Source organism: Oncorhynchus mykiss, chromosome 19 (genome assembly GCF_057628025.1).
Source record: "Oncorhynchus mykiss isolate SJ-2025 chromosome 19, ASM5762802v1, whole genome shotgun sequence".
NCBI lineage: Eukaryota > Metazoa > Chordata > Actinopteri > Salmoniformes > Salmonidae > Oncorhynchus > Oncorhynchus mykiss.
The window spans coordinates 23,481,044-23,505,384 of record NC_143040.1 but is presented as its reverse complement, the minus strand read 5'-3'; the positions used below and the strand labels follow the sequence as shown (position 1 = coordinate 23,505,384).

The window sequence follows — 24,341 nt, the reverse complement described above, 5'->3', positions numbered from 1 at the left end:
CTTTCAATAATGACAGGAATGGAGGAGGTCTTTATTCCAGTGAGATTGCTAAGGCGAACACCACCATGTTAAGTTTTTCCCAACCTAGGTTGAGGCACAGATGGGGATAGCTCAATGGGGATAGCTGAACTGACTACACTGACTGTGCTAGTGGCAGACTCCACTAAGCTGGCAGGCTGGCTAACAGCCTGCTGCCTGGCCTGCATCCTATCTCATTGTGGAGCTAGAGGAGTTAGAGCCCTGTCTATGATCAAAGATAAGATAAGAGCACCCCCAGCTAGGATGGAGTCAATCACTCCTCAGCAGTCCAGGCTTGATCATTAGGGTGAGGCTCGGAAGCCTTCACCTCACCTGACGACCCAAGTTATTTCTCCTCACTTTTGTCAGGATCAATTTCAAGTTCACTATCCATGACTACTCAGGGTCTTCAGCATTTTTCTCTTCTGTGCTTGACCCAAAGGAGAAAGTACTCAGCTTATATTTCGCAGTTGGTTAGGGTTTGCACCTCGTGCCATTCTTGCTGCTTCAATTCTTCTTGCCATCCACCCTCTTCCTCGCCCGGTCCTCCAACATGATGACTTCCATCTCCGTGTGAGACTTCAGGAACGTCTACAGGTTACGTGCACACATACCATTTGAGATGCAAAAATACCATCGGAGACGCAAATGCATGTGCTTTGAGGTTCGCAGACCTTGTGGTATCAGCGTGCATAATCTGCAGCATTAGTGGGTACTCACACTGCTTTCAGGGCAGGTCTACCGGTGACTAAGTTCATTTTCATAGCAGGTTAGGAGAATTTACGCAGCAGGTTAGGAGAGTTATGTTAAGGTTAAAACCTCTTAAGGATCCAACCTTTTTTTTCAATTTTCCTCTAAAATGACACCCAAATCTAACTGCCCGTAGCTCAGGACCTGAAGCAAGGATATGCATATTCTTGATACCATTTGAAAGGAAAAACGGAAGTTTGTGGAAATGTTAACTTAATGTAGGATAACATAACACATTAGATCTGATAAAAGATAATACAAAGAAAAAAACATGTTTTTTTTGTATTTTTTTGTACCATCATATTTGAAATGCAAGAGAAAGGCCATAATGTATTATTCCAGCCCAGGCACAATTTATATTTTGTTTTAGACTGATCCAATGAACCATTTCATATCTGTTCAAAATGTTGTATCAAGACTGCCCTAATAGCTACTGTAAATTGGACATTCCAGTTAGATTAACACAAATTGAAGCTTTCTGCCCATATCAGATGTCTATGTCCTGGGATTTTTTTTGTTACTTACAACCTCATGCTAATCACATTAGCCTACGTTAGCTCAACTGTCCCGTTGCGGGGGACACTGGTCGCACAGTTAAGGAAGGGGTTAGCTAAAATGCTCAAATTATCCTAGACCCTACTCGAAAATATCAACCAGGCCTGCCCTGAGAACAGTCTTGTTTTCCACTTATACAATTATGCGCTGAATGTTTCTCTTTTCTTGTGACCAATGTGCAGTCCCCACTCCGACCTGCAAAGGGCAGCAATACGCAACACAGCGTTAAGTCTGACGGAAATCCACACGAAGAAGAAGTAAACTGAAGTGAACAGTGACTGAACCATTTCCACGTTGGCGTTTTTATTGTTATTTAGACGTTTATTAACACCCTGGAACTCAACATATTACTAATTTAACTGCACAGCATCACATACTTACAAGGTAGTGTTTAATTCGAGTTGGAGACCGGACTTGGTTGATAAATGTTATTTAGGTGACGCTAGCTAGCTGCTAACAATGGCTAACTGTATGGTTTTTCACACTCAAATAGCCTCCATCATGGAGGTACTAGCAAATGCAGCCGTGGCAGACATCTGTAAACTCGTAGACGACGACTATGCAGTGTTCCGTTTGGAAATAACTCAAAGCCAGAAAGAAAACAGGGCATTGCGGAGGAAACTACAGCTACTGGAACTGAAGGTGGCACGGGAGCGCGCAGAAGGGACCAATAGTGTGAAGATCCTCGACCGATACAGAGGAATGCCAAGAGGTACAATTTGCAATAGGCGGGGACTGTCTCCCTGTTACCTAGAATTAGGCTCAGGGATAGATTTAGAACATGATTTTTTTATATTGTTATAGACACCAACCCCTTCGGCACACCATATGTTTTTGTAAACAAATCCGTGCACCAACACGTGTTAAGTTATGTGGAAGTAAAAGCCCCATTATAATAAAGCCATAATAACATTTGTGATGTGGCATAGGCTACAGTTTTCAGGATTACCACACATTTGTAAGCAGGGTCCTTTTAAAAACAAGCCTTTTTAAATACTAATTTCTACGCAATTCTACTTCATTTACATGCCAAAATACATGAACTAAATCGTTTTTGATATCACATAAATGAGTGGCTACACTGACAAACAGAGATAAATCTGGTCTTGAATTCGAACCAAAAAATTGCCCAGGCTCACCTAATGATGAAGAGGAAGCCATAGGCTACTACTCCCAGTGATGGCCGATGTGCTCCTCTTGGCAATAGCCTATCTCAAGATGAGCTACTTAGAAAAACAGTGCTACTGTTAGCAAGAAATTGGGAGCCACAGCCAACCATAGAAATATAATCATAGATGGCAGTTCCCATTCAAGTCATGGGTGGTTTAAATCCACTTGTTGAATCTATGCCAAGGTGCATTGAAGCCGTTCTGGCCGCTCGTGATGGCCCAACACCCTTTTTAAGACACTTTATGCTGGTGTTTCCTTTGTTTATGTGCTTGTGATCAAATGTAATCCTGTTGTTTTTTTTTTAGAAGCTATTGAGCCTCTGGTTAAATTATGCTCTCTGTTGTATTTTGAACATTGAGGGTGGGCTCCTGTGGTTGGATAAAAAATAAATCTATTTGCCTCTTGGGCCCAGTCCCTGACTCACACAATTGGCCAGTCACATTTCTTTATTATGCAGTTTATTTTATTAATCAGTTACCCAATCAAGGTGCCCCCCCCCCCCCCATCTGATGATTAGCAGAGTGGCAGCAGCAGGCTGTCTACACTCATTGAGAGTGGGCCCCTGAATCCTCCTGTAGTTGACGGTTGCAGTAAAAAAAACATTTTTGCTGTCTGTTGGTCCGCCACGGATCTGAGCCTAGGTGCTTCATCCTCAGTAAAGCCCCTGCATTAATCTGTCCCTGACTGGGGTTGTTCAGTTTTTGGATCGTATGCAATAATGCCCCTGATTACTTAGCTAGCTATCTTGCACAAAGACTTTATCATATTCTAATTAGATTCCTGATTTACTGAATTATCTATTATTTACTATGGAAAGAATAATGCAAGGAACATAATCAATCAATCTATAAATCGGATATCAAGAAGTTATGCAAAGTCATCCTGACCAATTCTAGACAGTGTTAAAACTGCCAATATTGTACAATATAGCATTCAGCATTGACAGTACCTAACCACCTCTTTTTCCCCAATCACTCTCTTAGGTGAAGGACATCTCACTGGAGGCCACAGGAGCTTTGTGAAGCCAACAGGACACAATACATGGAGAGATGACCAACCAATCACTGTTGGTGAGGGGAGTGGAACCTCAACCCAGCATGTTACCATGATAGAGGTTAGTGTAATAGTATTACATCAAAATGACAGTACATCAAATGTGTTTAGTTTTATTTCAGAAAGGCTCCTCAGCTATTCATATGATTACATGTACATCCTTATTTATCTGCCATAGGAGAGTTTGAGACTTCACTGTGACATTGTTATCCAATTTCAGTCATGTATCGGTAATAACCTCCGCTCTTCATGTGTCAGTCTGCAGATGCAGAGGCTGCAGGTCCTGGAGTCAAGCAGGATAGCCCTGGAGTAGAGGACCCACAACACAGTAGAGATATCCAGACTGGAGTGACTGGAGCACCCCCTGTAGCCACGGAGGTCACCACCGCCGTCGCCCGACGCAGCATCACGGAGGTCAGTGGAACGCCGAACGCCATCCTCAAGTCAGAGACAGACACTGAGACTTTAACTGTAACACACAAGCTCTTACACACAGCAACTGACCACAGATCAGACCCAGACAGACTGGGGCTTGGGATACTGGGCTGTCCTGCTCCAGACTCAGAGTACTTACCGGTATTTCACCAGAGCCAGAGGATGGTTCATTCCTGTGGGGATGGGGATGGTGACACATTAGACACGGGTGTTGATGATCTGTCTTGTTCTTACACTTCAGAGATGGACCCAGGCAACATATCCTTGGGTTTAGAGAGACAGACTGATCTGTCTAGAGGGGACTGGAACCGGTACAGTAGTAGTGTATACTCTGAAGGGTACCTAGATGAGAAAGGGGAGGTTATAGTCGTAGATGAGGTGACTGTGAAAGTGGAGGGCGACGCTCCTCCTACATGGAATGCAGATAGTCACCAAGGAGACAGACACTCACAGGGCAGAGATTTCTTACATTACAGAGAAAGCTTAGAGACAAATACAAATATTGTCACCCACTCCCCTTTACACGAGTTCAAGGATCGCGACCCAGTATCCACGACGATGGCGCCTTCCGATTCACTCGACCGTGTCCTTTTCGATCAGGTATTGAACTCAAACGACCAAAGAGCCAACGCTCGGGGAGGGGGAACAACATCAAGCAATAGTAAAGAGAAACGGTTCCTCTGCATGTTCTGTAACAAAGGCTTCAGCAGCCCCCAGAAGGTGAAGATCCACCAGAGGGTCCACACAGGGGAGAAACCCTTCAGCTGTACCCAGTGTCAAATGCGCTTTGCCCAGGCTGGTCACCTGAAGAGGCACCAGATGGTCCATACAGGGGAGAAACCCTACAACTGCCCCCAGTGTGAGAAGAGATTCTCCCGCCAGGAACAGCTGAAGATGCACCTGAAGGTCCACATGGGATAGAGGCTGTTCGCCTGTACTCGCTGATGGAAGAGATTCTCAGAGCGAAGCTACCTCAGGATACACCAGCAAAAAAACCATTCCACTCTTTAACATGGAAAGTAACCATTCCACTCAATAGCTTCTGACGTTTAGATCAAGCCCTGCAGTAAAGACGAAGATGCAATTTCATTGTTGTCATCAGAAAACATCCACATATACATTTGGAATAATGAGATTTAGACTAACAGTGTTGAGTATTCCTGGATAGAATATTTTATCCAGACTTTGTGTGATATATAAGCCTAAAAAGTCTGTTACATATTGTGTTTGTACTGTGTAGGCTATATGATGTTCACAAATGCCTGTTTCATTACTTATGTTCAAGTATTTTTTTCCCCAACATATTTTTAATGAGAAAATGTATGCAGTTTATCAAGTTCATGCAGATTTTTAGTTGAGACTAGTAATGTTTCAGCATGACAATGCCCCTGTGCATAAAGCGAGGGTCATACAGAAATGGCTTGTCAAGATCAGTGAGGAAGAATTTGACTGGCCTGCACAGAGCCCTGACCTCAACCCCATCGAACACCTTTGGGATTAATTGAAACGCCGGCTGCGAGCCAGGCCTAATCGCCCAACATCAGTGCCCGACCTCACTAATGCTCTTGTGGCTGAATGGAAGCAAGTCCCTTCAGAAATGTTCCATCATCTAGTGGAAAGCCTTCCCAGAAGACTGGAGGCTGTTATAGCAGGAAAGGGGGACCATATTAATGCCCATGATTTTGGAATGAGATGTTTGACGAACAGGTGCCACATATTTTTGGTGATGTAGTGTATTTAAGTAGAGCAAATTGATATATATAATCTTAAAATCAGCTAACTGTCAACAGTAGAACAAAGCTTAAAACGATGTTTGAGTGAAAATGAATGGTGAATTTTCTTCAGGACCATCAGTTGATTGACAGATGTAGGCCTACTGTAGAATGATAAACTTTCCTCCAGTGTGGATGCTGACCCACGTTTTACAGTTGGGCTATTGTCAACTGAGTTATGGTCTTTGGTGTGGATATTATTTTGTAAATCTGTCGAGATGCTTATGCATTTCAACCTACCCAAAGACGATTTAGTTGAGCCGAGACACTTTTCTCTGATGTGTAAATTATCAGACTATTCGTTTTACTTCTTGAAAACCATTGAAATAAATGCAACTCGTGAGGCTTGGAGCGGGAGCGAGCTGCTTAGACCACTGCGCTACGGCAGGTCACAATGCTCTAGTAAACACTTAGAATGTTATGGATACTCACTCCCCAGTAGGAGCAGTCCTCCATAGGATTGAATGGAATTCTACTGTATTTCAATAAAGGACAAAATGACATGTATTGAATATTTTTGTTGTTGTAGTAGGGACAGTAACATTAGTGATCTCAAAGTATACTTTAAGGAAAATGTCTTTACATATTCTTTTTTTTGTTTAGTGCACATAATATAATAACACATTTTGCATGAATGTGTCTGTAATTAAATACATGTGGAAAAAAAATGAATGTGGACATTAATAAATGCATTTATATAGCTTCCAAATTATTTTTTTTACAATCTGGTGGTGGAGTTCCAAGATGGAGGCACAGTAGCTTCATCACAGTGCCCCCAAACAGTCGTCTAGTGTACAGTGGGGAGGACAAGTATTTGATACACTGCCGATTTTGCAGGTTTTCCTACTTACAAAGCATGTAGAGGTCTGTCATTTTTATCATAGGTACTCTTCAACTGTGAAAAAATCCAGAAAATCACATTGTATGATTTTTAAGCAATTAATTAGCATTTTATTGCATGACATAAGTATTTGATACATCAGAAAAGCAGAACGTAATATTTGGTACAGAAACCTTTGTTTGCAATTACAGAGATGATACGTTTCCTGTAGTTCTTGACCATGTTTGCACACACTGCAGCAGGGATTTTGGCCCACTCCTCCATACAGACCCTTTCCAGATCCTTCAGGTTTCGGGGCTGTCGCTGGCAATACGGACTTTCAGCTCCCTCCAAAGATTTTCTATTGGGTTCAGGTCTGGAGACTGGCTAGGCCACTCCAGGACCATGAGATGCAACTCCTTAGTTGCCCTGGCTGTATGTCGTTGTCATGCTGGAAGACCAAGCCACGACCCATCTTCAATGCTCTTACTGAGGGAAGGAGGTTGTTGGCCAAGATCTCGCGATACATGGCCCCATCCATCCTCCCCTCAATACGGTGCAGTCATCCTGTCCCCTTTGCAGAAAAGCATCCCCAAAGAATTATGTTTCCACCTCCATGCTTCACGGTTGGGATGGTGTTCTTGGGGTTGTACTCATCCTTGTTCTTCCTCCAAACACGGCGAGTGGAGTTTAGACCAAAAAGCTCTTTTTGTCTCATCAGACCACATAACCTTCTCCCATTCCTCCTCTGGATCATCCAGATGGTCATTGGCAAACTTCAGACGGGCCTGGACATGCGCTGGCTTGAGCAGGGGGACCTTGCGTGGGCTGCAGGATTTTAATCCATGACGGTGTAGTGTGTTACTAATGGTTTTCTTTGAGACTGTGGTCCCAGCTCTCTTCAGGTCATTGACCAGGTCCTGCCGTGTAGTTCTGGGCTGATCCCTCACCTTCCTCATGATCATTGATGCCCCACAAGGTGAGATCTTGCATGGAGCCCCAGACCAAGGGTGATTGACCATCATCTTGAACTTCTTCCATTTTCCAATAATTGCTCCAACAGTTGTTGCCTTCTCACCAAGCTGCTTGCCTATTTTCCTGTAGCCCATTCCAGCCTTGTGCAGGTTTACAATTTTATCCCTGATGTCCTTACACAGCTCTCTGGTCTTGGCCATTGTGGAGAGGTTGGAGTCTGTTTGATTGAGTGTGTGGACAGGTGTCTTTTATACAGGTAACGAGTTCAAACAGGTGCAGTTAATACAGGTAATGAGTGGAGAACAGGAGGGCTTCTTAAAGAAAAACTAACAGGTCTGTGAGAGCCGTAATTCTTACTAGAGAGTTGCTAGAGCGCGATGGGACAAGGACATCCCAGCCAAACCCTCCACTAACCCGGACAATGCTGGGCCAATTGTGCGTCCCCTCATGAGCCTCCCGGTCGCGGCCGGCTGCAACACAGACCGGGATCGAACCGGATCTGTAGTGAACTCTCAAGCACTGCAGTACCTTAGACCGCTGCGCCACTCGGGAGGCCCCAAGATTCAACATCTGTAGTGTCAGTCAGTGTCAACGAAGTGCAATTGGTGCTCCCAGTTCAGGAGACCACCATGTTCAACAGCTAAAATTGTATTGGAGCTGTTCATGGCAAGTTGGGGAGAAAGATTTTTTTTAAATAAAGGGGTGGGAAAAAAAGGTCAAATGAATTAAAGGAATCGATCAGTGGTCTACAGCCGGAGCACGCTACTTAGACCGCTGTGCTACAGCAAGTCATGATGCTCTAACAAGCACTAAGAATGCTATGAATACTGATGAGACATAGGCATTTGTTTTAAACCCTCCCTAAACCACTGTAAAATTGTGTTTGAGCTGTCCATGGTGGGTTGGGAAGAAATATACAGTACCGGTCAAAAGTTTTAGACACACCTACACATTCAAGGGTTTTTCTTTTCTTTTTAACTATTTTCTACATTGTAGAATAATAGTGAAGAGATCACAACTCTGAAATAACATCTGGAATCATGTTGTAACCAAAAGAGAGTTAAACAATTCTTCAAAGTAGCCACCCTTGGTCTTGATGACAGCTTTGCACACACTTGGCATTCTCTCAGTGGGCTTCAGTCGCTTGCAATAGGCCTACTAAGGGCGGAGGGGGTGAAAGACCAGCTGGTCGTACTTCAGGTATGCAATGTTGCCTCTCTTGTGCTGTTCAATGAGTCATGGCAGCTGATCCTTTCTTTTGAGGCGTACCTTTTCGGAGAAGTCTTCATTGATGAAGAACAGAGAAGAACTGAGCTCTTTGGCCATGCACACCAGTGGTGGGTTTGGCGTTAAAATGAAAATGCATAAGCAGATGAGAACCCCATGCCCACTGTAATATATGGTGGTAGATCTTTGATGTTATGGTGTAGTTTTGCTTCCACTGGTCCTGTGGCCCTTGTTAAGGTCAATGGTATCATGAACTTTACTCAGAACCAGGACATTTTAGCCAATAACCTGGTTGCCTTTGCCAGAAAGCTGATAGTTCAAATGGATCTTCCAGAAAGACAATAACCCAAAGCACACATCAACATCCACAAAGATTGACCACAGAATCTCCAAACTCTCCAAACTCAAATCCCATCAGATACCTGTGGTTTGAATTGAAGCACAAAAGAAGGATGTCAAGGATCTGGAAAGATTCTGTACGGAGGAATGGTCTAAGATCATTCCCAATGTGTTCTCCAATCTCATAAAACGTTTTAGAAAAAGTCTCAGTACCGTTATCCTCGCAATGTGAGGTATTGAAGACGGGGATGTCAATCATTTGACCCCTATATTTTGAGCAATTGTATTAGTATAAAATAACATACACTTCCTATTTTTTGCATACAATATAGCTCAGTAAATTAATTATGTACTGTATTTGTTTATAGTCATTTTTGCTCATTTTTATCAATGTGTCAATAATTTCGTACACCACTGTGTCTTCCCTCAGATGCATTATGATGCAACAAGCGCAAAACATTTGAACAGAAATGACAATTATGACAATAACTGTTTCCATTTGTGTGACAAATAATCGTTACCCCAAATTCCATAATAGTCAGCCCTGCGTGCAACCATTGGTCGATGCTTGCAACGTCTGAGCAGGGGAGCTCGACCATGATGTGGTTAGCTGATACGTCAAATGCCTATCCAGGTGTTGTAAGGTATCAGCAACCTATGAGCAGAGAAACGCACCCATTGAGATACATCGATTTCTGTCATACCTTGTCCAGAGACTGGTTTCCTTGCCCTGTAAGCAATGTTTAATTGTGTAATTTGGGTGAACTATCCCTTTAAACCTAACCTATGACCTGACCCATCACTTTATGTATTACTGCCCTATAGTGGCAAGAAGTGGCATAAAAAAATAACTATAAAACTTCAACTAAATAAAAACTAGTAAATCAGATCTGAAAAACAATTTCAAATAAAAATCTTAAAATGAATAGAAATATAAAGTAATATAAAACCCACAAACTATAACATTGGTAGGAAGACAATTTATTTATTTAAGGGGATTTATTTAAGATGCTCTTTCAAGTGGTAGGGTTTCAGACGTTTTTGAAAGATGAGCATGGACTGGTACCACCATTGGGGTGTCAGGACAGAGAAGAGCTTTGACTGGGCTGAGCGGGATCTGATCCCCCATAGTGGTGGGATGGCCAAGAGACCAGTGGCAGAACGGAGTCCTCAGGTGGGGTGTAGGGTTTGAGCACAGTCTGAAGGTAGGGAGGGGCACTTCCCCTTGCTGCTATGTAGGCAATCACCATGGACATGTCGTGGATGGGAGCTTCAACTGGAAGCCAGTGGATTGTGCGGAGGAGCGGGGCGACATGGGGGTCATTCCACCTCAAAAAGCACAAGATAGAGGATTTCGACACCCACCATCTCAGATTGTTCTGAAAGCGTTTCTGTTGGATACAGATAATATTAGCTTTCCTGCAACATTATTTTGTTGAAATACAATTAGATCTCTGAGAAATTCAACTAATTGATTGCACCCCAACAATGAGTATCTAGTATCAGTTCTCTGTCTGACAAGTAGCATGTGTCATGACTGTCCTGCTCGGCTCAGGTTACCAACGACCACAATCCTGCAGAGAGATTTCATCCTCAGCAGAGGAGAAGGGATCTCAAGGGATAGGAGGATGTGGGGGTTTTATGACCCCTCACGCCCATGGTAAATCTTGGGCCACAGACAAATTCCTTTTGTCCTGTCACTATGGAGAACCAGCCTCAGAACATTAAACATTAAATAAAGGGACTTTGGAACAATGGTTTCCGTCAGCCACAATGGTGGTCATGACGATAGATGGAATATGAAAATGTATGTCATTTTTGTTTCGTTATTAAAGGTTCATAGATGACGTTATTACGAAAACATTGTAACCTTAAGAGTTTTCCTATTATATGTTTGATGTTTATACATTGTACGTTGTATGGAAAATGTCCAAATCAAAGAGAATGTTTTGGTAAAGATGAAATGTGAAGTCAGTTGTCTAAAATTGGATTTTAGTAAAATCTAGACCTCTAGACCTCTTAAGACCAAGAGAAATGCCCTAAATGAGGTTACGCCCACTTCTGACCCGAGGGTATAAAACCTGTGAGTGAAGCATTAACAGATTAACAGACTAAGTGACCCAAGCTGCAGCCGAGGCCTAAAAAAGTAAACGAACCCAAAACTCAACCCAAGGTTGAAGACAGAAACCTTTTTCTACCCAAGCTACGGATGAGTAGCTGTGTCTAAGCGGGTGAATTCAAGCCAGACCACCTAGCCTCCACTCTCCATTGAATCGTGATATCTACACTGTTTCATTCCTATGCTGTGAGCTCTGAGCTACAGAGCTGTATTTCCTCATAAGACCCCTTCCAGAGCAAGGGCTAGGAAACAGACCACTAAGCCAAAAGGACACTGACATCGTGAGGACAACCAGAGAGTTGCGCCAGAGAAGTGCGTCATTGACCAGCCTAAACGGTCCAAGCGGACCTTCCCATCTGAGACCTCCCACACGTAATTACATCATTATATTTTGACCCATAAAGGCGGCAGTTTGGGGCAAGGTTTAAAATAAGCATAGCTGACAAATTCACCCAAATATATGTCTCTCGTGTACTTTCTCCTTTTCTCTCTCTTTTAAATCCCCATTTTGGGTAACGCGCCATAGTGTGTTGGCCTGTTATACTAAGTTCTAATCAATAGCCTAGAATGTGTTTTTGTGTATGTGTATCTTTTATCATCATTTTAGCTTTTTAGTAAATAAATACTCAACTAAGATTAGTGTGGTACGAACTCATTGGTGAGACCCGGGTCTGTGCAGATTCCCGGATTATGCGGCGTTCAGAATGAGACTGTAGAGGAAACTGATTAATTAGCGACTGTTGTAAAATCGATATTCTGATATTCTTTGATTTAATTTGGGAAATAGAAACTCAATAAAACTAATTTCCCCATGGTGCCCCAGGTTAATGAGTTACTAATTGCTTGATTCAGTTAATCACAATTAGAAACCTTTAATAATTTGTTGCGCAACAGTCGTCACATTAACTAATACAATGTCACGACACATGGTTGGAGCTGCGGCTTGGAGTATTGTTTCATTGTCCTATGTAATCTCAGTGAATTGTTATTTTTTTTGGGGGGGGTCTTTTTTATCATCTAATAGCAGGAACAGCACAATCTAGTGGTCAGGACCTAGTAATATCAGGATGTAGAATGGGACATAAACAACTAAAATTACTAATTTCCCTGAACAGGGAAAAAAACATACATTTCAAAAATAATACATTACATAGGATGAAGAAACCATACTCTAAGCCGCAGCTCCATACTACATGTCAGATAGAGAACTGATACTATATACTCATTGTTGGAGTGGGATTGGTGTGGAGTATGGGTGGCTTTTGACCAGTACATTTCTTCATGTCTTACTCATTGTTAGAAATGTTTTTGTCCCAAATCAAATGATAGGTACTGTATTTATTGAATTTTATATGAATCCTATAAATTAAAATGGGCAATTTGGGTGCAATCAATTAGCTTAAATTCTCGGGATTCAATTATATTTCAACAAAATAATGTTGCAGGAATGCTAATCTTGATTCTAACTACAGAAATGATGGTGGGTGTCATGGCTTGCAGAAATGACATAGAACAACCCATGGGAGAACTTGGGAAGGTTGAACACCTGGCGGGCTGCGGCATTCTAGATAAATTGCAGAGGTTTGATGGCACAAACAGGGAGCCCAGCCAACAGAGTTGCAATAGTCTAGATGGGAGACAAGAGCCTGGATTAGGAACGGTTGTACTCTACTGATGTTGTAAAGCATGAACCGGCAGGAGAGAGTCACTGATTTGATGTTTGCAGAGAATGACAGGGTGTTGTCCAGGGTCACGCCAAGGTTCTTTGCACTGTGGAGTTGTCAACCATGATGGAGAGGTCTTGGAGTGGGCAGGCCTTCCCCGGGAGGAAGAGCAGCTTCGTCTTGTTGAGCTTGAGTTGATGGACCGACATCCCAGCAGAGATGTCTGCAAGGCACACAGAGATACACGTGTATGTGTGGTTTTCATATGGTGTATTACACACACTAACAAACACCTAATGTTCACGTCAAAATAGTTTAGTCGGGTATGTCTGATGATGACTTTTGACTTATCATATCTAACTCATGTTTACCAACATCATATTTATGTCCACCATGATGGGTTTCACAACAAAGTCATTATGTGACTACAGTATAGGACTCAAACGTAGTGGGGATGGGTAAACACTCCATGTTGAAAGTGTGTTTATCTCTGTGTGTGTGTGTGTGTGTGTGTACATACAGTGGGGCAAAAAAGTATTTAGTCAGCCACCAATTTTCATCATAGGTACACTTCAACTATGACAGACAAAAATCACATTGTAGTATTTTTTATGAATTTATTTGCAAATTATGGTGGAAAATAAGTATTTGGTCACCTACCAACAAGCAAGATTTCTGGCTCTCACAGACCTGTAACTTCTTCTTTGAGGCTCCTCTGTCCTCCACTCGTTACCTGTATTAATGGCACCTGTTTGAACTTGTTATCAGTATAAAAGACACCTGTCCACAACCTCAAACAGTCACACTCCAAACTCCACTATGGCCAAGACCAAAGAGCTGTCAAAGGACACCAGAAACAAAATTGTAGATCTGCAACAGGCTGGGAAGACTGAATCTGCAATAGGTAAGCAGCTTGGTTTGAGGAAATCAACTGTGGGAGCAATTATTAGGAAATGGAAGACATATAAGACCACTGATAATCTCCCTCGATCTGGGGCTCCACGCAAGATCTCACCCCGTGGGGTCAAAATGATCACAAGAACAGTGAGCAAAAATCCCAGAACCACACGGGGGGACCTAGTGAATGACCTGCAGAGAGCTGGGACCAAAGTAACAAAGCCTACCATCAGTAACACACTACGCCGCCAGGGACTCAAATCCTGCAGTGCCAGACGTGTCCCCCTGCTTAAGCCAGTACATGTCCAGGCCTGTCTGAAGTTTGCTAGAGAGCATTTGGATGATCCAGAAGAAGATTAGGAGAATGTCATATAGTCAGATGAAACCAAAATATAACTTTTTGGTAAAAACTCAACTCGTCATGTTTGGAGGACAAAGAATGCTGAGTTGCATCCAAAGAACACCATACCTACTGTGAAGCATGGGGGTGGAAACATAATGCTTTGGAGCTGTTTTTCTGCAATGGGACCAGGACGACTGATCCGTGTAAAGCAGGGGTGTCAAAGTCAAATGGACGGAGGGCCAAATAAAAAAATCAGCTACAAGACGAGGGCCGGACTGTTCGAATGTTCATTGAAAAATTTTTAAATGACGCATATAGTCTAGTGAACCTAATTGAACCTACTGAAAACCTAACAAATATATTACAATATGATCAGATAAATAAAGCAATATTTTCTTATGGCTCTGTCAGTAATCTTTAATTTTCAACAGACACAAAAGACAAATTTCCTTTATATAAATATCCCCATAACATGAACATTAAATGAAAGAAACCGGTATTCAAGGCACCATCAGTAGACTATATTTTCTATTTTAGCAAAAGTGGGCTAAATTTACTTCAAAGAAAAAACAATAATAGCAATTTTCTATCATCCACTCAACTGAAATATTTTTAAAATATAATTGGATTGAAATACAAAAAAATAAAGTGCAAAAATCTATTAATCAAAAACAACACTTTGTTTAAGGAGAAGTAACATGCAGTGAAAACAAATATTAAATTTTAACTTTTAAACTTGAACTGAGTAAAAACTCTAAATATGTGATTGCACAGTAATGTTCACTTGTTTGAGGTTGAGGGTGATACTTGGTGGTGTCCCATCTTTTCCACAAGTTCATCAATGTTCGGGGTAAGGCTCTGAGCTGAAGAAATCCTCAGAATTGAGTGGAGGTGTTCAGCAGTAAGTCGACTTCTGTGTGATGTTTTGTTCAGGTTCATCAAAGAAAACAGTTGTTCACACAGGTATGTGCTGCCAAACATAGACAACGTTTGAGCAGCCTGGATGCGCAGCTGGGGCATTGTGCCGGGGAGGAAACGGGCGAACTCCGCAGCACCCACTGCCGCATATTTTGCCCTCAGTGCATCATTGCATTGGAGGTCAATCAACTCCATTTGGAGGTTTGGTGGTGAGCTTTCCACGTCAACAGCAAATGGGTTACCGAGCAGTTCCAACCTGCTTTTTTGTGCTTCAAAGTCAGCAAATCGGCGTCGAAAGTCAGCGGCAAGCATACCTATTTTATCAGCCAACTGTGTGCTCGGGAACGCACTGGTAGAGAGCTTCTCTTTCATGGTCTGGCAGCTGGGAAAGTGGCTCAAATTTTCTTTCCGCATCTGCGTCTCCCACAGAGTCAGTTTGGTTTTAAATGCCTTCACTGTACTGTACATATCAGAGATGACACGATCCCGACCCTGCAGCTGCAAGTTTATTGCATTCAGATGACTCGTAATGTCACACAGAAAAGCCATTTCACACAGAAACATTTCGTCTCGGAGTTGTGTTGTGTCTTTCCCTTTGCTGTCCAAGAACAGACAAATCTCCTCACGAAGCTCGAAACATCTTTGAAGCACCTTTCCCTGGCTTAGCCATCGCACCTCTGTGTGATAAGGCAAATCACCATGCTCCGTTTCTAACTCCGTCAGAAATGCCTTGAACTGGCGGTGATTCAAACCTTTGGCTCTGATAAAGTTAACTGTGCGCGTGATGATGCTCATTACATGCTCCATTTTCAAGGCTTTACCGCACAACGCTTCCTGGTGTATGATACAATGATAAGCTGTCAGCTCACCTGTCGCGTTTTCCTCTTGCATCTTTTCCCGTATCTTCGCCACCAGTCCGCTCCTGTGTCCACACATCGCAGGTGCTCCGTCGGTTGTCAAACCCACGAGTTTTTCCCAAGGCAGCTCCATCTCATTTACACATCTTGACACCTCTTCATACAAATCATGCCCCGTAGTTGTGCCATGCATAGGACGTAAAGCCAAAAACTCCTCTGTCACGCTTAGGTTGGAGTCCACTCCGCGGATGAAAATTGACAACTGGGCAATGTCAGAAATGTCGGTGCTCTCATCCACAGCCAAGGAATATGCAATAAAATCTTTTCCCTTTTTCACAAGCTGCTCTTTTAGATTGATGGACAACTGGTCTACTCTCTCGGCAATGGTGTTTCTGCTCAGACTCACATTTAAAAAGAGTTGCCTTTTTTCTGGGCAAACTTCGTCACAAACTTTAATCATGCAGTTTTTGATGAAATCCCCCTCCGTAAATGGCCGGGCTGATTTAGCGATCTCTTCTGCCAAAATAAAACTGGCCTTTTGTAGCCTTTGTTCCATGTCCATATTCTTGTTTTTGTCCGTGTGTTTCGTTTCATAATGTCGTCTCAGATTATACTCTTTCAGTACCGCCACACTTTCTCCACACAGAAGACACACAGGTTTTCCAGCTACCTTCGTGAACATATACTCCGACTCCCACCTTGTTTGAAACCCCCGGTTCTCAGTATCCACCTTCCGTTTTGCCATTTTTGATGGGTATCTGAAAGTTAATTTTACTGTGATGCTGACGACTGCTGTGCCAATAAATATTGAAATGAAGCAGCCTACTGCTCGGTGCGTCACCTTTGCATTGTGGGAAATGTAGTATTGGTGCGTGTAAAAGATCTGCGGGCTGCCGGCTTGCTGCGGGCCGGTTCTAATAATAAATCAAGATCATCCCAGGGGCCGTAAAAAACCTTCTTGCGGGCCGGATGTGGCCCGCGGGCCTTGACTCTGACATATGTGGTGTAAAGGAAAGAATGAATGGGGCCATGTATCGTGAGATTTTGAGTGAAAACCACCTTCCATCAGCAAGGGCATTGAAGATGAAATGTGGCTGGGTCTTTCAGCATGACAATGATCCCAAACACACCGCCCGGGCAACGAAGGAGTGGCTTCGTAAGAAGCATTTCAAGGTCCTGGAGTGGTCTAGCTAGTCTCCAGATCTCAACCCGATAGAAAATCTTTGGAGGGAGTTGAAAGTTTGTGTTGCCCAGCAACAGCCCCAAAACATCACTGCTCTAGAGGAGATCTGCATGGAGGAATGGGCCAAAATACCAGCAACAGTGTGTGAAAACCTTGTGAAGACTTACAGAAAACGTTTGACCTCTGTCCTTGCCAACAAGGGTATATAACAAAGTATTGAGATAAACTTTTGTTATTGACCAAATACTTATTTTCCACCATAATTTGCAAATAAATTCATTAAAAATCCTACAATGTGATTTTCTGGATTTTTTTTCTCTCATTTTGTCTGTCATAGTTGAAGTGTACCTATGATGAAAATTACAGGCCTCTCTCATCTTTTTAAGTGGGAGAACTTTCACAATTGGTGGCTGACTAAATACTTTTTTGCCCCACTCTACCTGAGGGAGTGTATGTCTGTGTAATCTGTATCACCTCTCACTTCCAGGAGGATGGTCCAGAGGTGCTGCTGGTGAAGGAGGAGAGGTGTGAGGAGGGTCTGGCGAACGCTGAGGGGCCCATGGACATGGAGGACAACCAGACTACAACTCCTCCTGAACCCACAGAGGAACCAGCTGAGCAGCACAGGACCACATACAGTCTCACTGAGGTGAGCCCACTGTAAACTACTGGCTGAATGGTATTAGGTAGGGGCGTATTCCAATAAGCCTCTTAGAGTAGAAAATCGGTTGTAAGTGCTGAGAATAGAGAGATTTCACTCCAATTCTAATGGGTCAAAATATGAGCTATGCATGAAGCCGCTTTAGTCATAAGAGTCACACCTGGTTGACAGATATTTAGGAGACCTCTTGAGCTGTCCTAACCAGTTAAGAGTTACCAGCAGGTGTATTGATAATAGTAAAATACAGTGAGTCAGTGGTTCTTGAGCCACACGCAATTGCTTTGAAGTTGTAAGCTGACACATGGAATTGTTTTAAGAAGGTCATACCATGGATCATTTAACTATTTGATTTAGAATTTTAGGACCCCTTCTTAGGTATCAAACAAATGTTTAAAAAACATAAATCAGATAAATATAGAAATGATTCTTTACTACTATAGCCCATATAAATTGATTAACACATTCCTGAAAGGCAAAAAATGTAATCACACGGAATAAGGTTTTGAAGTGTCTGTCCTATATCTAGGAGATATAAGAAAGCTCAGGAAATATATATATGTTTTTGACAAATATTATTTTGTTATTATATTATATTATATTATTATTTTTGTTGGCACAAAACTACCTCTGTACTTCCGTTCATTTATATGGATTACCTTTAGAACAGTCCTGCGACAAGCGCATGCGATGGATTGAGCCGCTGATATCTCTGGCTTAAATTGACGGATGTTACTTAGATTGACGCATTGGTGCTCCAATACTCTCTAGGGCAGGAATGGGCGACTTTAATGGGGGTGAACTCATCATGAGGGGCTGCAGTGGCTCGTGGGTCCCACATAAACACCCCCACCACCACCTTGCGAGCAAAACATTTTAAAATGTTGTTTTAAAGCAAGTTTCCTGCAATTCTACACATTTTGCCATAGGGTGGTGGCAAATGTTTGCAGTTTTTAATATGATAACTGATGATCAATGGGCCCCACCCGGTCTGTAATTCGACCTTGCTTACTACAAGTTTAGATAGTTGGCCTCTAGACTAATTTATCAATCTAAAAATGTTTAGCTGACATGGGTTAATTGAGTGACGACAGAGGCACAACTACATTTCGAAATTGCTCCTTGTGTATTCTATTATTCTAACTCTCAACAGTATGTTGAGACCCCGACTGAGTCCCTTCATTGCAGATAGATTGTGGGTTCTATCAATGTAATTGTCTGCATTATTTCCAATCCCCCATATTTTTGTTACATTTTTTTTTTTTATTAAAAAATATGTTTTTATTTGACCCTAATCCTACCACCCCTCCCCTAATTTGAGTAAACTAATGGACAAGAACACTTAGGCCCAACATGTGTAACAGTATAACTTTAGACCGTCCCTTCGCCCATACCCAGGCGCGAACCAGGGACCCTCTGCACACATCAACAACAGTCACCCTCGAAGCATCGTTACCTATCGCTCCACAAAAGCCGCGGCCCTTGCAGAGCAAGGGGAACTACTACTTCAAGGTCTCAGAGCAAATGACGTCACCAATTGAAACGCTATTTAGTGCACACCACCGCTAACTAAGCTAGCGTTTCACATCCGTTACACATGCCTAACCTTTTTTTTACAAATTCTGATGGTTGTTGAAAGTGGAATTTCTACAATATTACCGTTGCGTCAAGACACTCGTCACTCCCATTTTAACAACTCTAAATCCCTTTGGCACAGTAGCCTTAGGCATCAAGTCACCTGCTGCTGATAATGTTGCATACAACGTTGCATATAATGTTTGAAAGGTTTATCATTTTCATCGAACACAATCAAAGTTAACATAATGCCCTAAATGCCTTCAAATGTCCAATTTAGGCTTTTTTTAACAACATTTTGCGCTCCAAAGGAATTACTTGAAATAACATGTACAGTAGGTAATTAAATAATCCAAAGAAATAATCAGGGTTTGGGTCAATTCCAGTCCTCTTCAATGCTTTTCAATGAGAAAAATGTGGAATTGGAATTTGGTTTACTTTCTGAATTGACTGTTATTCATTAGCCTTGTGGTTATCAGTATTTGGGCATTTCATGTGAAATAGGGCTGACAAAGGGAAGGGGCCCTTCACAGAAACATAATATAGTCCTTCTCTAGGTTAAGATGATATAGCAATATCAACACATTCTTCTACCACCTCGAAAGTAATTGCATGTGGCACAGGAACCACTGACTCGCTGCGTTGTCCTATTATCAAGACAGCTGCTGGTAACTCTTAACTGGCTAGGACAGCTCATGAGGTCTCTTAAATATGTGTCGACTAGGTGGGACTCTTATGACTATAGAGGCTTAATGCATAGCTTCTATTTTGACCCATGAGTGTATGAGTAAAATGTATCTATTCTCAGCACGTCAAGTAATCAAATCAACTTTGCATGGTATAAAGTTAACTAACATGTTTGCGTAGTACTCATAGCAATCCCTCATTGCCCAATCAGGAGATGCTCATATCAGATTTCTTGATCCAACATCTTCTCACTCTGTATCTCTTACAGTCAGTAGACATGGAGGATGGGAAGCCTGATCTGCTGCTAGTCAAAGAGGAGACAATAGAAGACGAACCAGAGAGCATGGACCTGCTGAGTGGACTAAAGATGGGGGAGCAAGGTAAGGGAGAAATACATATAGCCACCATACAGTAATAGATCTTCGAATAGTGATGCATCTGGCTATCAACACAACGTATGTTTACATACAAAAACTACACATTGTAATGTATGAACTTGACCAGGTAATTGACCCCCCAAAATATTATTTAAAGTCTATTTTGTAACCTCTTCCTATAGGTGGTTGGCAGGAGGCTAACAGAGGAGACTGGGTGGCCATCTTGGATTCCCAGACCCAGACAGGTGCAGCCAAGGGCTCACGGGACAACATCACGGAGCAGGCCAGGACCAGACACGACATAGTGGAGGTCAGTGGATGGGACAGCGACCTCAACTCTGGGCTGGGGAACAACACTGTTAACCACAAACAGACAGTGGAACACAAAACAACATCTGAACTTAGTCTCCATGACAACAGAATGGTTGAGACCAGGGTGAGGCGTAGATTTGGTCTGCAGGGGCGAGGAGTTGTCTTTATGGGAACAGTCACAGACTCGGCTAGCAATGCTCCATCCTGCTCCTATAGTTGTGATTCAGACAGACTGGTGGGGCCTCAGGTTAACCCACTAACAGATGCTGCCTTCAGCCTGCCTTCTATAGGATCTATCAACTGGAACATGGTCCCTGCGACAACACAGACACGCCCTGGCCATCCTCCTCACACTCTCCTAATGTCAAACCAAACCTCAGACAATGCCAGTGCCTCAACACTAAATAGCTACACAAGCCCATTGACAAATGACAGTAGTAGTGACGCTATCAGTAGATCTGGTGGCAAAGAGAAGCGCTTCCCGTGTTCATTCTGTGGGAAAGCCTTCAGTTTCCGCAAACAGGTGGAGATCCACAAGAGGATGCACACAGGGGAGAAACCTTTCGGCTGCCAACTGTGCCAGGCCAGTTTTTCACAATCATCCAGCCTGAAGAGGCACCAGAGAGTCCACACAGGGGAGAAACCCTTCAGCTGTACCCAGTGTGAGAAGAGGTTCTCCCACCAGCACCATCTGAAGGTGCACCTGAAGATCCACACGGAGGAGAGGCCATTTGCCTGTATGCACTGCGGGAAGAGGTTCTCCGAGAGGAGATACCTCAGGATACACCAGCAGCAAATGCACACAGCCCATGTATAGAGTATAGTGACATGTGATGTAGTACTAGTTTGTTTGTAGTTAATTCTGTTGGTTTTGGATGTAGTAGGGAGCTGGATGAGGTGAACTGATGAAAGAATGAGTATGTTGAGTAGATATGCTGGTGGTTGGTGTGATGGTGTCTGTAAAAATGTTTCACTGATTAAGACTACCAACTTTTTTCCAGTTGTTTGATGATAATGTTTTATAATGAGAAAATTATTGGGCCTTAAGTTTACTTGACATGAAGTCGTGAAGCTGTGTGTAATGTTGAACCTTTTCCAAAGTATTCTAAAATTAATTTGAACAAAACAAGGGTACCAGATTTACAGAAAAGGTTGTGTTACCATAGTGAGAAAAGTTATTGTACATGTCACGTATCGTTTTGTACAATAAAAGTACTGTACTTCACGTTATGTGAGTGTTTGACCATTTGACTGTGTGCTGACTGACTCTGTATTTTTTTTGTCATTGCAGGGACTGAGTTTTCCTTATCTCAGTCAAACCAAAACATTATACTTAATTCTTAAATTGACACTTTTGTATATTTTTTATAATAAACTCCAACAGCTTCATATTGTTAGGTTCTTGAATCACAGTGTTAGAGATGGGCTTGACTATGGTTTTAAAATATCATGTTTGTGTGTACAGCAAAGAATTTCTTATATAAAGCTTTATACTTTTCTGTACAATATGTGTTTACAGTCTGCAGTCCATGAGGACCTGCTGATATCTGGTGTTGCTTGCGGGAGAGACTGAGCCTCTGAAGTGGCTGGTCAAAATCCCTGGCCCTTGATCAGAAGCCTTCGCTTTTCCTTCCCGAGTCAGAACAAGGACACAACCACGATTGACAGAGACTCCACCACCACACGGAACACAACCAGTGGACAGGTGGACTGAACAACCTCAGTCCTGGTGGTCATCAGAGAGACAGAAGCTCCAGTCTAGTCTGCAGCCCAGAACATTATCTTCACAGTCTCAGTGCATGGTTACCCCACAAATACAGACAGGGTCAGGTTGAGCGTTCACCATGAGAGGTACCTAGCCTATAACACGGCACACAATCCCAACAACACCCAAACTATGGCTAGAGGTCAAGGAGGGAGGTCAAATACTAACCACCTGAGGGTGGGTGGTGGCTGCTGCTACCTCTGGTGTCATTGGGTCATAACGTGGGAGGCCGAGCATTTGGACAGATACTGTCAACCTGTACGCCTGCCCTAAGTGTGGGAAGCGCTTTGCTGAGGCAAACTATGTGAAGAGGCACCAGACCGTTCACACCAATGAGAAGCCCTTCAAGTGCAAACTATGTTACAAGAGCTTCTCCTTCCTGACTAACCTTACCAGACACAGGAGTGTCCACAACGGGGATAAATTGTGGCAGTGTGGCTTGAGATGTACACAGTGGATATCTGGGAACTATTCTTTAGCGCTGACATATTATAGTTATCATGTGAAGTGTCTTAGGGTAAGGGGGGTAATTAACCACATACCCCTCATTAACCCTTTGTTAACTTATCATTTGAAACAGTCTTGTGTAAATACATGTTTTTAGAGAGACAGTGAACCTAAGCTAGAACAAGTATAGTTGAATATTTACTTTACTGAGGTGATGTAAATGGAATAGTAATTTGATTATTTTCTACTATATTCTTGCTAACACACTGTTCTTTCTAAACAAGCCTGCTCTGAGCTTGAAATATACTGATGAATAGGTTTGATGTGTAATGTAATAAGCGGCACCTTATTTCAAAGAACTGCGCGCAGACCTGTTTATTTAACCACACCCTTTGCGCTGCTATGAGGTAAACCAACAAGATCACTGAAGAAAGCCGTTGGTGAGACGCTGGAGAGCGAGCGCAAGTGCTATTTAAAGCGTCGAGTACAGTACAGTACAGTACAGTACTGAGAAGGATGAGTGGACAACAGTGAAGTCTAAGTAAGAATGGAACGAAAAGAGCTCAAATTGTTGTGGAAAGTGAGTCTGATGAATCGTTTATTTTTGGATCAAGTTTTTGGGATGAGGATGTTCACTTTGGAAACCATTTTGGAGTCAGGATGGTGAAGAAGTGGATGCAGTCAGTAACCAGGAGTGGAATATCTAAAGGGCAAAAGGAGCGCGCATTGTGGCTCGCGAAATAATTTACCCATGAAGTGGACAGCTTTGATTTTTCAGAACAGGGCAACGGTAAAAGTATCATCTCTGGCATCGCGACATTAGTATCTCAGGCTGAAAAGTCCAGGTGTAGTTCATGTACGTCTCTTGACCCGTATGGTGGATGGGGAAAACCGAGCAAATTTGATCTGTATTACTGTTGTTTATTAAGAGTATCTCCCGACCATGTAAAGCTGGGATATATTAGCGGACTTAACTCCAGAAAACTTCCTTCACCGTGATTAACTTTACCACTAGTTGCCATCTTAGAGCATCAGCAATGAGCAAACAGTCAGTGGTTGTATTTGATTAGCATTTACTGAAAAAGTAAGGATTTCAGCAAACAAATAAAGTCACAGAACTACAGTGGACAAACACGTGGGCGTTTAATATATGTTGTTTTTGTTGAAAGTATTGACCTTGGGCGAATCGATGTAGTCGGAGCTAGATTCCACAAAGCCTGGTCTCGGCTCCACGCCTTTGAAGTTCATCAGCACTGGTGGAAAATATATGCAATTGTCATATTTCAGTAAAAGTAAAGATACCTTGATAGAAAATGACTCAAGTAAAAGTCACCCAGTAAAATCCAAAGCATTTGGTTTTAAATATACTTAAGTATCAAAAGTAAATGTAATGGCTAAAATATACATAAGTATTGAAAGTGAACG

General features: G+C 42.5%; 1 protein-coding gene and 1 long non-coding RNA gene across 5 annotated transcripts; one reads left to right on the top strand and one right to left on the bottom strand.

Moving 5' to 3' along the window:
- Nucleotides 1-1,547: 1,547 nt before the first annotated feature.
- LOC110497404 (uncharacterized) lies at nucleotides 1,548-24,048 on the top strand. 4 transcript variants are annotated; one of them, XM_090210552.1, is made up of 8 exons: nucleotides 1,568-1,707; nucleotides 1,817-2,035; nucleotides 3,477-3,607; nucleotides 3,805-3,960; nucleotides 17,583-17,744; nucleotides 20,284-20,395; nucleotides 20,575-20,702; nucleotides 22,224-24,048. In XM_090210552.1, the coding sequence occupies exons 2-8, from the start codon at nucleotides 1,825-1,827 to the stop codon at nucleotides 22,275-22,277; spliced, it is 954 nt and encodes a 317-aa protein (XP_090066678.1). In that variant the 5' UTR covers nucleotides 1,568-1,707; nucleotides 1,817-1,824; the 3' UTR covers nucleotides 22,278-24,048. The 4 variants fall into 4 exon arrangements, with proteins under 4 accessions (XP_036809660.2, XP_090066677.1, XP_090066676.1 ...); XM_090210551.1 differs by having other exon boundaries at nucleotides 1,560-2,035; XM_090210550.1 differs by lacking the exon at nucleotides 22,224-24,048 and having other exon boundaries at nucleotides 1,567-1,707; nucleotides 20,575-21,934.
- LOC149975120 (uncharacterized) lies at nucleotides 10,080-17,887 on the bottom strand. The gene is made up of 2 exons (XR_016488850.1): nucleotides 17,570-17,887; nucleotides 10,080-13,120 (listed from the first exon to the last, which is right to left on the bottom strand). It is a non-coding gene; the product is annotated as an uncharacterized LOC149975120 (long non-coding RNA).
- Nucleotides 24,049-24,341: the final 293 nt, after the last annotated feature.